This window comes from Apodemus sylvaticus, chromosome 11, assembly GCF_947179515.1.
Source record: "Apodemus sylvaticus chromosome 11, mApoSyl1.1, whole genome shotgun sequence".
Taxonomy (NCBI): domain Eukaryota; kingdom Metazoa; phylum Chordata; class Mammalia; order Rodentia; family Muridae; genus Apodemus; species Apodemus sylvaticus.
In genome coordinates, this window is record NC_067482.1 from 22,061,910 (window position 1) to 22,077,768 (window position 15,859).

At 36.9% G+C, this 15,859-nt stretch overlaps 1 protein-coding gene across 1 annotated transcript; it reads left to right on the forward strand.

Moving 5' to 3' along the window:
- The first annotated feature begins 704 nt into the window (after window positions 1–704).
- On the forward strand, window positions 705–11,753 carry LOC127696718 (UDP-glucuronosyltransferase 2B17). Its single transcript, XM_052199688.1, has 6 exons — window positions 705–1,428; window positions 3,009–3,157; window positions 4,165–4,296; window positions 9,666–9,753; window positions 10,173–10,392; window positions 11,456–11,753. The coding sequence occupies exons 1-6, from the start codon at window positions 705–707 to the stop codon at window positions 11,751–11,753; spliced, it is 1,611 nt and encodes a 536-aa protein (XP_052055648.1).
- Window positions 11,754–15,859: the final 4,106 nt, after the last annotated feature.

The following is a 15,859-nucleotide window of genomic DNA, read 5'->3' on the forward strand; positions in this document are numbered from 1 at the left end:
GAGCTATACCACTCCTGGGCATATCCCCAAAAGTTGCTTCAATATATAACAAGGACACATTCTTCATTATGCTCATAGCAGCCTTATTTACAATAGCCTGAAGCTGGAATCAACCCAGACATGCCTCAATAGAAGAATGGATAAAGAAAATGAGCTATCTATGTGTAATGTAATTATTTCAAATTTGTCAAGAAGTTTACTGGAAGTAAAACACAAAATATTTGTCATATACTTATATTGCTGAATTATATTGGATTACATGACTATATTGATCAACACAGATACAAAAACTTTTCATCCATTATGTAGAAGAAATAATGATCAACTATGTAAATACGCTCTCCATTCTGAACAGGGAAGAATTCAGAGACCCGTCACATTATGATGTCATTAGTTTTTTGTGAGACGTTTTAGAATATTCTAATATCTATGTACCACTAATAATTGAACATGAAGTCATTATTTCTTCGCTTATTGTATACACTCCATCACAAAAGAGACATTAAACACTTTCATGAAATCAGAGAATAATTAAAACCATTCTTTGCTTTTTTTTCCCCCCATCATCATAGTAATGGACATTTACTTATCAGCTTTGAGCAATGCAAGTTATATTTTAACCTCTGGGATGAAGCTTCTTGGATAAAAGGGCAAGCAATGTCAGAAGGGAACACACTGTGTACAGAAGGACTTTGATGTTCAGGATGCCTGGGAAGTGGATTTCTGCTCTGCTCCTGCTGCAGATAAATTACTGCTTTAGATCTGCAGACTGTGGGAAGGTGTTGGTGTGGCCAATGGAATTCAGTCATTGGATGAACATAAAAATAATACTGGATGAACTTGTACAGAGGGGCCATGAAGTCACTGTTCTGAGACCTTCGGCTTACTATGTTCTTGATCCCAACACATCACCTGGGATTAAGTTTGAAACTTTTCCTACATCTGTCAGTAAAGATGATCTGGAAAATTATTTCATAAAGTTTGTGGATGTGTGGACTTATGAGATTCCAAGAGATACATGTTTGTCATATTATCCTTTACTGCAAAATTTGATGGATGAATTTTCTGATTATTTTCAAAGTCTTTGTAAAGATGTTGTTTCAAACAAACAGCTCATGACAAAACTCCAGGAATCCAAGTTTGATGTCCTTTTGTCAGATCCTGTTGCTGCCTGTGGGGAGCTGATAGCCGAACTGCTCCAGATTCCTTTTCTCTATAGTCTTCGCTTCTCTCCTGGCTACACAATTGAAAAGTACAGTGGAAGATTTCTACTCCCCCCCTCTTATGTACCTGTAATTCTGTCAGGATTAGGTGGCCAAATGACATTCATAGAGAGGGTAAAAAATATGATATGCATGCTCTATTTTGACTATTTTTTCCAGCTGTTTACCAGCAAGAAATGGGATTCATTTTACAGTGAATATTTGGGTAAGTTACATTTTTTCTAAGTACCTTAAAAAACCTAAGTTTCACATGTATGTAAAGCTTTATGTCCATGAAGTACAAAGTGAAGTAGTCTTTTAAAGGTGATCAAATGTGTAATGATATTATCTCTCAAACTCACAAAATCTTGTAAAAGCTCATACAATTGATCAAATAGAAGAAGGTAGCAGTCCGATACAAGACATTTTGGTCCCTAAATAATTCTTTACTCATTTACTGAAGTGTTTTCCTCTACTTTAACAAGTCCTTCAGCAGTTACCAATTATTCTTGATTAATAGAGATTGAAGAATGACACATTTTATAATATCAATATGTACATAACATTGAAAAAATTACTTTCTCTTGCCTAGGCCAGTGTCTTTATTTAAAAGGAAAATGTAAGGTCAGAAAACATGGCCAAAGGGATAAGACAGTTTGTTACAGTTTTAGTACCAGAGCTCTCTTCTTGGCACCACTCAGGTCCAGTTGGCCAAAAAACAGCCTCTAACTTCAGCTTTAAGGGAACTGGTGCCCTTTTATGGTATCCAAAGGCACTGGTATAAACCTGACAAATACTCATGCAGATATACATACACATAAATGAAAAGATAAAACATAAAATATTGTCTTTGTATTTCATAAAAAATCCCCCTAATCTTAAAAACTATTGTTATTTCCCAAGCTTAAAAATAGAACTGATATTTCAATCAGCCCCAGATTTCTTTATTGGATTCTTTCCTAAATTCAATTGCAGATGCCCACAGAAGCATGAATGCACACTATATATGTATTTTATCTTTATTTTTTTATTTTTATGCATTTTGTTAGCTATATTTTTTATTTACATTTCAAATGATTTCTCCTTTCCTGGTTCCCCCTCCCCAAAAGTCCCATAATCCCTCTCCCCTCCTCCTGTTCCCCATCAGCTCCCTCCTGCTTCCCTGTCTTGGTATTCCCCTACACTGCTGCACTCCTGCTATATTTTTTTTAAAGTCAAGTTTTTTTCTCTTAAAAATGTACCACAGGTAAGACAAGCCATAAATTCTTATTCTCATAATTCTGAATGTATTGTGATTGTTTTTTAGTGTAAGTAATATTAAATATCACAATATGAAAGAAGACTAGAAGCATTAACCACAAATTCAGCCATTTATAAACTTTACAGTTCCCTGTAAGGAGTAAAAACCAGCTATAAACTATTGTGATCCTGGGATGGGAGTTTTTGTCATGGAATATGTGTTTATATTTACATAGGATTTTTTTTTAAGATTTGGAGAGAAAAAAATGTTTGCTTTTTTATATATTTGTTTATTGAGCTATTTCTGTAATTATTGATGGATTTTAATTATTGATGATACATGAAATAAGTCTTACATCTTGCTTTACAAGTAAACACAAATTAACAGGTATTTATGACTCACAAATTAATTATCGATGTTATATTACATATAAAAATATTACATTTTAAATGCACAAGATACATAGAGTACGAATCCTTTCAACATTTTTAAGGAAAAATTTTTCATGCTCAGCAGACAGTCCTGTCAACTTTTCTCGGTCGCATTTGCTCATTTTCTCCATCTAGGAAGGCCCACCACCTTAGCTGAGACAATGGGCAAAGCAGAAATGTGGCTCATTAGATCCTACTGGGATTTGGATTTTCCTCACCCAACCTTACCAAATGTTGACTTTATTGGAGGACTCCAATGCAAACCTGCTAAACCCTTGCCTAAGGTAAATACAGTCTCTTTATATCTTTTTCATTTCATTTCGTTTCATTTCATTTCATTTCTGGTGACAGTGATTCTACTTCCATCATCACACTTTTCTCCCAATAACAGAAATATATGGGAATTGGTTAAGAGTTCTGCTAAGTAGGAGCTCAATAAACTCAGCAAAGAATATGACAGGCATGAAAAAATATTCATATCAGTGAGTTAAGTCATGTAGGGTCTGTACTGGTGTGATTAGCCATTGGGTAAATTCTTTACCAAACAACCATTAGAATGTGAGTTTGAATCCCAGTGTCTACATAAAAAGTTGTGAGTTCTGGCATTGTATGCATGACTTTACTACTGAGATGAAGAAACAGGTAAATACTGAGGGTACTAACCTGTTAAAATGGTGATATTCATGTTCAGTGAAAATCTGTTGAAATTAATGGAGTAGAACATTTGATTTTATCATGGCCTTCCTAAGCTAAAACAAAAGCAGGGAATTTTGGAGAAATTAAGAAAATACTTATATACAATACCAGAAAAGTATTATATAGTATATTTACCACACAGTTATGATTATTTTATAAAGAACCAAAACATTTTGTTTATCATAGGAGGAAGAAAGCATTACCTATCATATAATATACACCACAGCATAGATATTAATTCATTAAACACTAGCTAATAATATTAAATGAGTAAGGCAAAATTTATACATTCTGTAGGATGAAAAATATAATGCAGCTACAATTTTACATATATTTCTCATACTATACTTGTATTTCTTAGCTTTCATTTTCCCAGAAGAAACTATTGAGAATGTTTTTTGAACACATGTGAGGTACTTCATACCACTGTCTGTGTTTAACTCTGCCAGCTCTGTCTTCTGTATGTTTTAATACCACTATTCTAAAAATTCCTAAGAATACTTAAATTTTTATTCTCCTATGGGTTTTTTGTAAAAGTTTTATGAGTGAATTTTCTACAATTGTTATTGTGTGATAGAATAAGTTCTATTCACAGGATATGGAAGAATTTGTCCAGAGCTCTGGAGAGCATGGTGTGGTGGTGTTTTCTCTCGGGTCAATGGTCAGTAGCATGACAGAAGAAAAAGCCAACACAATTGCATGGGCCCTTGCCCAGATTCCACAAAAGGTGAGGCAAAGTGCTGAAAGGAGGCAACTCTATACTGAATCTATAAAGTTACTTAGAAGGTCTGATTCTAGAAATGACTAAATAAAGGTTTAGGTAAGCTCTAATTTACCCTAGCCAAATTACAAACAGAAACACACAAGAGATGTTACAATATTGCAGAAGGTACTTTTTAACTGCAAGTACCTTGGATATCAATGTTTTGATCTCTGTGGGTACAAACTGAAGTTCTGGCATTATGATGACATCACTATCAAGGGTATGTAGACATAGAAAATTCTTCTTGATTTCACATGAATAGGTAACAGTTGCATGGTTTTTAAATTCATGTGAATCAAAAACAACATGCACAAAATCTGTGCAAAAACCAGACCAAATCTAATTCAAGCATTCTCCAGTAGAAAAACACACATGAAAGAATATTTGGAGAGGACAAATGGCTCCTTAAGGTTTTTTTTTTAATATTTGTTTGTGATGATAAAAACATACAGTTAATACTGTGCAGATCAAATTAACAGATGGTGCTTTCATAATACCATGGCAATGTATAGAAATATTTAACACAAACCCTTGTGGAGCTGCTTTACAGAGCCTGTGACTTAACACACTCTCATACTGTAGCACAGGCTAGTGGCTTCAGCAACCAGAAATTCTCCTGCCTCAGATATCTGAGGTAGGAAGATGGATTATTTTTAAGGATGGAAGAAGCGTGGATAGGGAAGGGGGTGATATATAGAAGACTGTGGTAGGGAAGGATGAATAAGAAAGAAATGAACATTATATGAAACTTTTTAAAAAATGAGAAAACATGTCAACTTAACTGTGTGGTCATTTGGAGATGTTCAGTGTGCAGTGTGCAGATGATACCGACATGTTCTAAACCATTGGTCCATAGCAATTGTTCTACAAAGGGAGTGTGTCTACTTGGGTGAAGTTGGTACAGCAGGTGTAATATCTGTGTTTAAATCCTACACTGTCATCACGCCAAAGGAGGTGGGAAATTAAAGTCATAAGCAATAGTCAACTTTATTCAGATAATCAAAAACTTACACTCTGAGGGTTAAGAAAGGTCATATGTGTACATAATACATGGGTTCCAACTGCGTACAGTCATAAAGATGAGCTATGTATGGCAAAAGCATGCTTTTCTAACAAGAAATACAAAGGAGAGTTTAAACATTACCTGGATAACAATAGCAAGTAGAAGTGGTTAACCTGAAGTAAACCCGCTCCCCTCTGCTAGAGCTGAAAAGGGGGCCAAATCACAGTTCAAAACTAATCTCTGTGAAGAAACTAAGGTCAAAGACCCTTGTCCAGTTTTCTTGGAGTGTTTTCACACTCACTCAAAAATATCCTCTATGCTTGGATCCTTTTCTCACATCTCCTCCTTTATAATTTTCTTAAACACAGAATATCCAGAGTCATTTTGATTTAATATATATTCAAATTTACTTGTCTTGGGAAGCTTGAGTATCCACAGGTTCACAGGAGAAAACAGATGTGAATAAAGGAGATTCTCAGGTGACCTATGGCACCAGGTAACTTCTTCCTTGGTGCATAAGGCCTTTGATTGGCCCAAAGTAGATAGACTTGGCTTCTGATGGTACAGTCAACAAATACTTTTATGTTTTAGCTGGAATGTTTCTATCTTCATGATGACTGCCACAATCTTCTCACCCTCCACCTTTATTCCTCATGACTCAGGGTAGAGGAGCCTGAGAAAAATCCAATGTATTATTGGAAAAGTCTGCAATGCCAGATGCATATTCTTTGCCAAGTTTCTTGATCTCCTTGATTGTGAGCATTGAACTGTTATAAGGGTAATTTACTTTCTTAAAGTGGCCTCTTAAGCAACATCATTTTTGTAGAGCAAATATTCCTAAAACAGGTAGTTTTGCTCTAGGTTTGTAAGTCCCTACATTTCTACATAATTTTAGTGGTCCATAACATTTTTATCTCTCTTTGAGGCTTGATTAATTCTTGTCAATCTTCATTGTCAAAAGCAACTCTTTTGTAAGAACTCTTGAATTTGTTCCCCCTTTACATGTTTTTCAATAGCATATCTGAGTCTCCCACTGAATTCAGCATAAGGCTCAGAGGGTTATATATTTTGTATATTCCTAGACCCTAAGTCTGATTCCATATCAGTTTTCATGCAGGCAGCCCTAGCAGCATTTCTAATGTGGGGGGAATGAAGAAGTGCCACAGACCACCCCAGCCAGGTATGGGGGTCCCAGGGATGATGGTCCTTGAAGTCCAGGTGGGTAAGGCTCCAGCAATGACAGAAACAAACACAGAGGCAGTTTGAATCTGAATGTATTTTGTAGCTCTCAAGCAGGGGATTTTGTAAAATAAAAACCTAACATAACTCTTAGAAACCATATCCAGTGAAACAGTCACTAATACCAACAAAAATCTTTTGGTGTAGTAAAACACAAAAATCATCTGAGCATTACAACTCTGAAACTATATGTTCAGTGAATCACAAACAGAACAAGTAACATCATTATTAATAATATGAATCATCAAAATATAACAATTCTAAAAGAATTTATTCAGAAGGACGGTCGTCCAAGGCTAGTGGCATATTCCAAAGAACAGGCTAATAAATCTTTATGGTCCTTGCTCTTAACCACTGAGCTAACATTCCATCCTCATAGGGTTAATTATTATTTAACACCTAATGCCTGATATTTTATAAATCTTCAACACATAAATTTAAACTATTTTAATTCTTTCTAATTAAGGCTTTCTTTTCCATATACCAAAACCCACCTCCAATGACATGTGTGTAGCCATATGAAATTGTATTGTTGGAAAAGTTTTTTTTTTCCAATCATAATAATTCTGTAAATGATTTAAAAGTTAAGTGTTGGTTTCCCTGGAGATAAGGTCATATTAGTGACCCCATCTCGAGGGGTGGTTTCATTTCCATTATTCTTGCTTAAGATCATGATCTAGGCTACCAAGAATCTGTAACTAAGAAAATGAATGAAAGGAAACAAAACAGAAAACTTGCCATGAGACCTATGGCTCAATACATTTGCTCTGGCTAAGAGTTCCACAACCAGTTCCAGAAGACCTCCTTCTTTTGAAGTCTAATGCCTCAGTCTGTGGAGCTTGTCACACAGATTCTATTGGGTTGGTTTGGCAGTTACCATGCAAATGGTAATCTGTCCATACAAATCCCTGTCAGAATTTCTTTATGCCATTTCTAGGATTACTCCTCAGTCCTAGCTGCCCAACATTTTATTGGCTTTACTTTCAAGCCATGTTTGCCAATGAGGAAATTGGAAAGGCCTCAGAACAATTTTAGCAATAATATAAAAACCATATGGCAAACATTGTGCCTTATTGATCCAACTGAAAATATATTCATAACTATCTAAAGCAATACATTCATAAGAAGCACAGACCTTCTTAAAATCTTACAGGATATCTATGTTGAATTCTGAATAAACATTTTGATTTTATCGAATCTTTATAGGAAACACTGAGCACAACTAATCAGGCCAGGAAGCAATTGATGAATGAATTTCTTTTCCTTGCATTGCCCTAGCTTGCCTTGATTGTAATACTAGTTTTTCTGTATGCTCTCCTAAATCCTCATCAAACAAGGAAAGAACTCAAGATTAGATCACCTGCATAATTTTCAGTGGTGCTGATTTTCCTTTCCATTTTGCCTACACTGGGCAATCTTCTTTTTATCTTTTTCTTTAAAACAATTTTAATGCATCATTATCCTGTTTGTATTCATGCAAGGACTTGGGCATTGCTATATTGTGAATATTAACCTCCTTATCTTTGTGAATATTTTCTTTTGATAACAGTCTAAATCAGTGCCCACATAACCAAATATTGAAAGGGGATCTTTTTCCCTTGTTATATGCTTTTTCCATATTCATTCAGATGCTGTACCCTACATCTTTATCTAAAGTGCCATCTTCTGTTAACTAGGGATTATAATCACAAGCAATTAGTAAGCAGCCTAATAGTTGTGGCTTTGATACGTATGTTCCTCCTTTTTTTAACAAATGATGTCCATTGCTTTTACTATGTTTAGGTATGGGACTTGATGTTGGATTTTGTCAAATGCTTTTTCAGCATCCAATGAAATGACCATGTGGTCTTTTTCTTTGAGTTTGTTTATGTAGTGGTTTGCATTGATGGATTTCTGTATATTGAACCATCCCCACGTCCCTGGGATGAAGCCTACTTGATCATGGTGAATGATTGTTTGATGTGTTCTTGTATTCGGTTGGCAAGAATTTTATTGAATATTTTTGCATCGATGTTCATAAGGGAAATTGGTCTGAAGTTCTCTTTCTTTGTTTGATCTTTTTGTGGTTTTGGTATCAGCATAATTGTGGCTTCGTAGAATGAGATGGGTAGTGTTCCTTCTGTTTCTATTTTGTGGAATAGTTTGAAGAGTATTGGTATTATGTCTTCATTGAAGGTCTGATAGAATTCTGCACTGAAACCATCTGGTCCTGTGCATTTTTTTTGGTTGGAAGACTTTCTATGACCCCTTCTATTTTTTTAGGAAACTATTGGACAACACATTGGCCTTTATTTCTAAGTACTTCTGGGCATGGATAATTCTGGGTGGGAAACCATTAAGAATACACCATCAAAATGACTTAACAGGGAAGCAGGAGTGGGTGGGTTAGTGATCAGGGGGAGGGGGGCATGGGATGCGAGGCTTTGTGGAGGGGAAATGGAGAAAGAAGATACCATTTGAAATGTGAATAAAGAAAGTGTCTAATATAAAGGAGAAAAAAATTGAAATTCACTGAAAATAACACAGCACAAGTGAATAAACATTATTAGCAATTTGCCAATATACTTTTCAATTGAATTATGTCATAGTGGCAATGTAATAATATTTTCATGTGTCACTCACTGTCTCATTTGTCTACATATCTCTTCCGGGAAAGTGATGATTATGGTCAACCTATCTGAGTATAAAAATAAACACAAAATCTGCTGGTGTACTCTTCACTCAGTCTTTTAAGAGTTCTCACTGCTCACCTCTTCTGAGTTCCTCATCTATCCTATGGGAGGTGTTCAGATCTGTTTTCTCTATACTAAGATAATTTAAAAAACAATAAAAATAAAAATGATAACATTTCAAAATGATTTTCTTTTGGAAATTATAATTACATAATTTCTCCCTTTTCAGTCCTCAGTCCAAACACTCACATAAACATGCCTCCTTGGTCTCTGTCAAACTCATGACCTTTTCTTTTAATTAATTGTTGTTACATATACATATAAATATATCTTTACATTTATATTTCTAAATATATCTTGCTCAGTCTTTGTAATGTAAAATTTGCCTCCACCAATAAAGACTGTCTAACATATAACAGGTTCTTTGGAAATTTGATGGCAAAACCCCAGCAACCTTAGGATCCAATACCAGAGTCTACAAATGGCTTCCCCAGAATGACCTTCTTGGTAAGATTCTGGAAAAAGAATTCAAAATCATGACTGAGTCTCTGATTTCTAGGTCTATGCCTTTTGACTGCCAAACTTCTATATTACCCTTACTTCATGGATCTTTTATATAGATGACAAATTCTGACATGGATTTGGTCGTTTTTACCCCTCATATTTTTTGTATCTACTATGGACTTCCTGTGTTCAATAGGGGATGAGTATTTCATCCTTCAAGTCTCTAGTCACATGCAAATCTGCAAAAATAGTTTTCTGTAAATTTAGTTTCTTCTAGCTCTGAGACAGAAAAATATTTCAGTGAGATTATGAGTATAACAATCTTCATGAAGAAAATCTCTTTTCAGTCTTTCATAGTATACATGTCTCTTTTCATGGCTAAGATTGCTAATCAATGTTAACCTGAATTTGTCTTATTCTAGGTCATCCAAAAACCAAAGCCTTTGTAACTCATGGTGGAGCCAACGGTGTCTATGAGGCGATCTATCATGGAATCCCTATGATTGGCATTCCTATGTTTGGAGAACAACATGATAACATTGCCCACATGGTGGCCAAAGGAGCAGCTGTTACACTGAATATCAGAACAATGTCAGGGACAGATTTGCTCAATGCACTGGAGGAAGTCATAGACAATCCTTTGTGAGTATAAACTTTTAAAATGTGTTTTCTTCATTCATTTGTTCATTCTTACATTCATTGTCTTCTTACTGGAGGCAAAACAAACAAGAATTATCCTTAAAGTAATGGTAATGATAGGAACAGAGATAAATTAGGGCATGATTCAGTATTTACAATATTCTCTCCTTTACTTTTCGTTTTCTAATTCTTGTTATGCTTTATGTTTCTTCCATATGCAAATCAGGATGGTCCTCAATATTTAACACTTCTGCTTCATCCTCCATACTGCTTGGCCAAGAAAGGTTTTGACAGTCCTGGCCAAGATCTCAAAAGAAGGCTTTCATATCTTGTGTGGTGCTTTTTGGTATGAATTCTTTGGTTATTGGAGGGAGGACCATTAGTTCAGATGAGAAATGTTCATTAAACTATATATGTATGTTTATACATAGAATTGGATGTAGGGCATGAATAATTAATAGAATACTTCTTTTTTGTTTTTTCAGACATTCTTGTTATTTTCTCCATTTCCCTCCTCTTCTTATTTCCCTTGCCCTTCCCCTCTTCCCATTTCCCTTATAAGATCCCTTAAATTGTGATGTCTCCCTTCACACTCTTTACATCTTCTTCTGTATTAACTAATTGCTATCTCTAAGGAGCATCTGCTCTACTTATTACTCTATCAGATAAGTTGAATCCTAAATTGTAAATAACTGTAAAGGCATACTAAGAAATGAGGATGTTTTCTTTAGCAAAGACACACAATTTTGCTCTTGTAATTTGTAAACAGTAGGAGGGTAAGTTACTACCACTCTAATTCCTACCTGTTGTGCTACATCAAGCTGATATTTAGGCCTGGTGACTCATGTTTCCAAATCATTCTTCTCCTTTATATACTCTTTGATGTTTTCAACAGTAGAATCAAGTGCATCTGCATGCTTCTCTGTGTAATTTGGACCACTTTTTAACATTGGAATGAAGATCAACAATAATATAAAAAATTAGGATCAAAGGACAGCTCAATGGGTAAGAACAGGATTTTTGGTTTCATTCATTCCATGAATTTATGACATTTTATTTCTTACAGCTATAAAAAGAATGCTACATGGTTGTCAACCATTCACCATGACCAACTTATGAAGCCCCTGGACAGAGCAATCTTCTGGATTGAGTTTGTTATGCGTCACAAAGGGGCCAAGCACCTGAGACCACTTGGACATAACCTTAACTGGTTCCAGTACCACTCTCTGGATGTGATTGGATTCCTGATCGCCTGTGTGGCAACCACTGCAGCCCTTGCTGTACAGTGCCTCATGTTTGTATACCGACTCTTTGTAAAGAAAGGAAAAAAATTGAAGAATGAAGAAATGAGTAAAGCTCAATGACAATGAAATACATGAATAAACATTGAGCCTCATTCTAATTTATGAACCACCTTCTAAACACTGACTAATGTTTTTTAATCAAGGCAGATATTCTTTGTAAAATTTTACTATGTAAGTAGACATATAACTCTGTGAATACTGATGCTTTCAAAAATCCCATAATTTTTAATTTTCAAAGTATTTAATGTAAAAAAAACTGTCTTGTAGAAAAATGTGGAAAATAAAGATGTACTTAATAGAGTCTTAAACAATCAAAGAATATTTCGGTGTACCTTCTGATATCCCACTGTTCAGAGTTTCCAGCAGACTTTCAAGAGGTACATGATGAAGACATGTCTCTGGAGCCAGGTTTGGTGGCTTATGTTTAGAGTCTATGCACTTGGGTGTTAGAGGCAGGCAGATCTCTTAAGTTTGAAGCCCGTCTGGTCTACGGAGTTCCTACAGAACTCCTATGTTCCAGGACAATCAGGACTACGTAGGGAAATCCTGTTTCCCGGGTAAAAAAGAAAGGTCTCTGTGTAGTTTATATGCATGTATTTAAAATTCAGTTTTCTTTACCTAAAAATACAAACATACAGATTATGTCTAGGGAGGGAAGAATATAATGATATTGTTTGCCCAGTAAACAATTTATTTTAATTAGATATTTTCTGTATTTACATTTCAAATGTTATCCCCTTTCCTGGTTTCCCCTCTGAAAATACCCCATCCCACCCCCCCCCCTGCTCACCAACCCACCCACTCCTACTTCCCTGTCCTGGCATTCCCCTATACTGGGATATCAAGTCTTCATGTGACCAAGGGCCTCTCCTCCATTTGATATGCAACAAGGCCATCCTCTTCTTCAAATGCAGCTGGAGACATGGGTCCCTCTTTGGCTGGTGGTTTAGTCTCTGGGACCTCTTGGGGTTACTGGTTGGTTCATATCATTGTTCCTCCTATGGAGCTGCAAGCTCCTTCAGCTCCTTTGGTCCTTTCTCTATATCCTCCAGTAGGGACCCTGTGCTGAGTTCAATGGTTGGCTGAGAGCACCCACCTCAGTATTTGTCAGGTATTAGCAGAGCCTCTCAACAGACAGCTATATCAGGCTCCTGTCAGCAAGTGCTTGTTGGGATCCACAATAATGTCTCCGTTTGGTGACTGCATATGGAATGGACCTTCAGGTGGGGCAGTCTCTGGATGGTCTTTCCTTCAGTCTCTGCTCCACACTTTCTCTTTTTATCTTTTCCCATGTATATTTTGTTCCCCTTTCTAAGAAGGAACAAAGCATCCATAATTTGGTCTTCCTTCTTTTTTAGCTTCCTTTGGTCTGTGAATTAGTCTACAATGTTGTCACTCAGAGTTTGCATCTCAAGAGCCACTTGTTCCAGGTGAACTGCTACTGCTTCCTTTGTTTTAAAGTTTTTACTTGAATGTGAAGATAAAAAAATAGTAGAAAGATAGAAACTGTAGATTATTTCCTGTGGAAATTCTATAGGTTTAGAGCTATTGAATAGTACTCACATTAATTTGACCACTTTACTTTGGTTTACAGGGAACCAACATTTGGTTGGAATTGAAATTAACTACTAAGGTCCATGTAATATGAACCAACTAGTTTTATATTGAGCTTTTTTCAAGTGTAATCTGTAATTACTGAATTAAAAAGAATACACAATCATAATTGGTGAAGGTCACCAAGATTCTAATCTAATCTATATTGCTCTTTAGACATTCCTTGTATGCATGCTGGCATAAATAGAGCCAGGCCTTGGTGCCTCCCCATGAGATGGATCCCAAGTTGGGAATGTCACTGGATTGCCTTTCCCTCCATCTCTTCTCCATTTTTGTTCCTGTAATCCTTTTAGATAGGAAAACTTCTGGGTCACATAGCTTGACTGTGACTTGGTATCACCATCCCTTCACTTGATGCCCTGTCTATCTACTGAAGGTGGATTCTTCAAGTTCCCTCTCCCCACTGGTGGGCATTTCATATAAGGTCAATACCATTGGGTCGTGATAGTCTCTCACCTCCCAGATGTCTGGTACTTTCTAGAGGGTCTGACCCCTCCCAACCCCCAAGAGTTAATATGTCAATTTATTTTTATGGCCCTCTGGGCCTTTCTCCTGTCCCTTCCCCCTCACCTATCCCATTTTCACCTCCCCTTCATTCTCCCGCCCATATCCTTCACTCCTTCTGCCTCCAATGACTACTTTATTCCCCCTTCCAAAGGGGAATGGAAGCATTTTCACTTGGGATCTTTCTTCTTGTTAACCTTCTTAAGTTCTGTGGGTTGTGTCCTAGATATTCTGTACATTTTGGCTAGTATCCACTAATTAATAATATGTCCTTTTGGGTCTGGGTTACCCCAATTAGGATAATTTCTAGCACCATCTATTTGCCTGAAAAACTCATGTTGTCCTCCTTCTTAACATCAGCGATTAGTATTCGATTGTATAAATGAACCACATTTTCTGTATCTCTTCTTCCATGGAGGAACATCTGGCTATTACAAGCAGGGCCACTATCAACATAGTGGAACTCATGTTGCTGTGGAATGGTGGGGCATCTTTTGGATATATGTCCAGGAGTGGTATAGCTGGGTTGTGATGTAGATCTATTTCCAATTTTCTGAGGAACCCCCAGATTGATTTCCAGTGCGGTTGTACTGGTTTGCAATATCCCACCAGAAATGGAAGTGTGGTCCTCTTTCTCCACATCTTTGCCAGCATGTACTGTCTCCTGAATTTTCATCATAGCTATTTTGCTTGTTGTAAGATGGAATCCTGAGGTCATTTCCTTTGCATTTCCCTGATGACGAAGGATTTTGAACACTTAAGTCCTTCTAGGCCATTTGAAAATCCTCTATTGTAAACTCTCTGCTTAGCTCTGTAAATCATTTTCAAATTCAGTCATTTGCTTTTGTTGAGGTTAACTTATTAAGGTTTTATATATTTTGGATATTTGAGCTCTGTTTGATGTGAGGTTAATGAAGAATGTTGGGCATCAGTGAGCTTAGCTCCCTGCCCTCAGATGAGCAGTTTGCACAGGTTTCCTGAGAGCAGTACATCCTGAAGCTTAGCTTGATTCCTGTTTTCCTGTGCAGTGTGGTAGGGACTTCCCAGGTGCCTGACCTATGGCTATGGTTGTTTTTTCCTGTTGTTTTTCACCCAGCCTCTAGTATATATTGCTGATTCCCCAGTAAAGCTCTGGCATTCTCCTTACTGAATGACCTGAGTCTATGTTTTCTGTCAATCCCCCAGGCCTATGCCCTATACTTCATAACAGTGGGAGCCTGGGCGCTGTCAAGGATGATTTCCAAATCTGTAGGTTGCAGATTCATTCTATTTTTTTTTATTTATTGAATATCATCTTCATTTACATTTACAATGGTAAAAACTTTCCTGATTTCCTCGCTCCCCAAAGACCCCCAACCCCTCCCAACACCCCTGCCTCCATATATATGCCCCTCCTCCTGACCCATTCCCACCTCTCCACCTTGATTTCCCTTTGTTGGGGTATCTATTAAGCCTTTACCTAACCAAGGACGACTCTTTCCACTGATGTCCAACAAGGCACTCCTCTTACACGTTTTTGCCTGGAACCATGTGTACCTCTTGGTAGAAGGTTTAGTCCCCGGGAGTCCTGGGGTATCTGGGTGTCTGAAATCATTGTTATTCCCATGGGGCTGTAAACCCCCTCAGCTCCTCTGGACCACACTCCAGGTCCTCCATTGGGGACACCACACCCAGACCAATTGTTGGCTGCTAGCATCTGCCTCTGTATTTGTGAGCCTCTGGCAGAGCCCCTCTAGAGAGCACCATGGCATGCTAATTCTGGTATACACTTCTTGTCGTCCATAGTAGTGTCTTGGTTTGGTGACTGTTTATAGGATGAATCCCCAGGAAGGGCAGTCTCTAGGTAGCCTTTACTTCAGTCTCTGCTCCATGCATTGTCTCCTTTATTGTTCCTGTGAGTATTTTGTTCCCTTTCTCAGAGGAAACAAAGCACCCTCACCTAAGTCCTTCTTCTTTTTGAGCTTACAGTGCTGGTGAATTGTAACTTATTTATTTTGAACTTTTGGGCTAACATGCACTTATCAGTGACTGCATACCATGTGTGTTCT

Bases quoted from the DNA above. Each gene is read 5' to 3' on its own strand.
- LOC127696718 (XM_052199688.1), top strand. From the start codon at position 705: ATGCCTGGGAAGTGGATTTCTGCTCTGCTCCTGCTGCAGATAAATTAC. The intron at 1,429-3,008 runs GTAAGTTACATT...TTCTCCATCTAG, and splicing joins ATTTTACAGTGAATATTTGG to GAAGGCCCACCACCTTAGCT. The intron at 10,393-11,455 runs GTGAGTATAAAC...TATTTCTTACAG, and splicing joins GAAGTCATAGACAATCCTTT to CTATAAAAAGAATGCTACAT.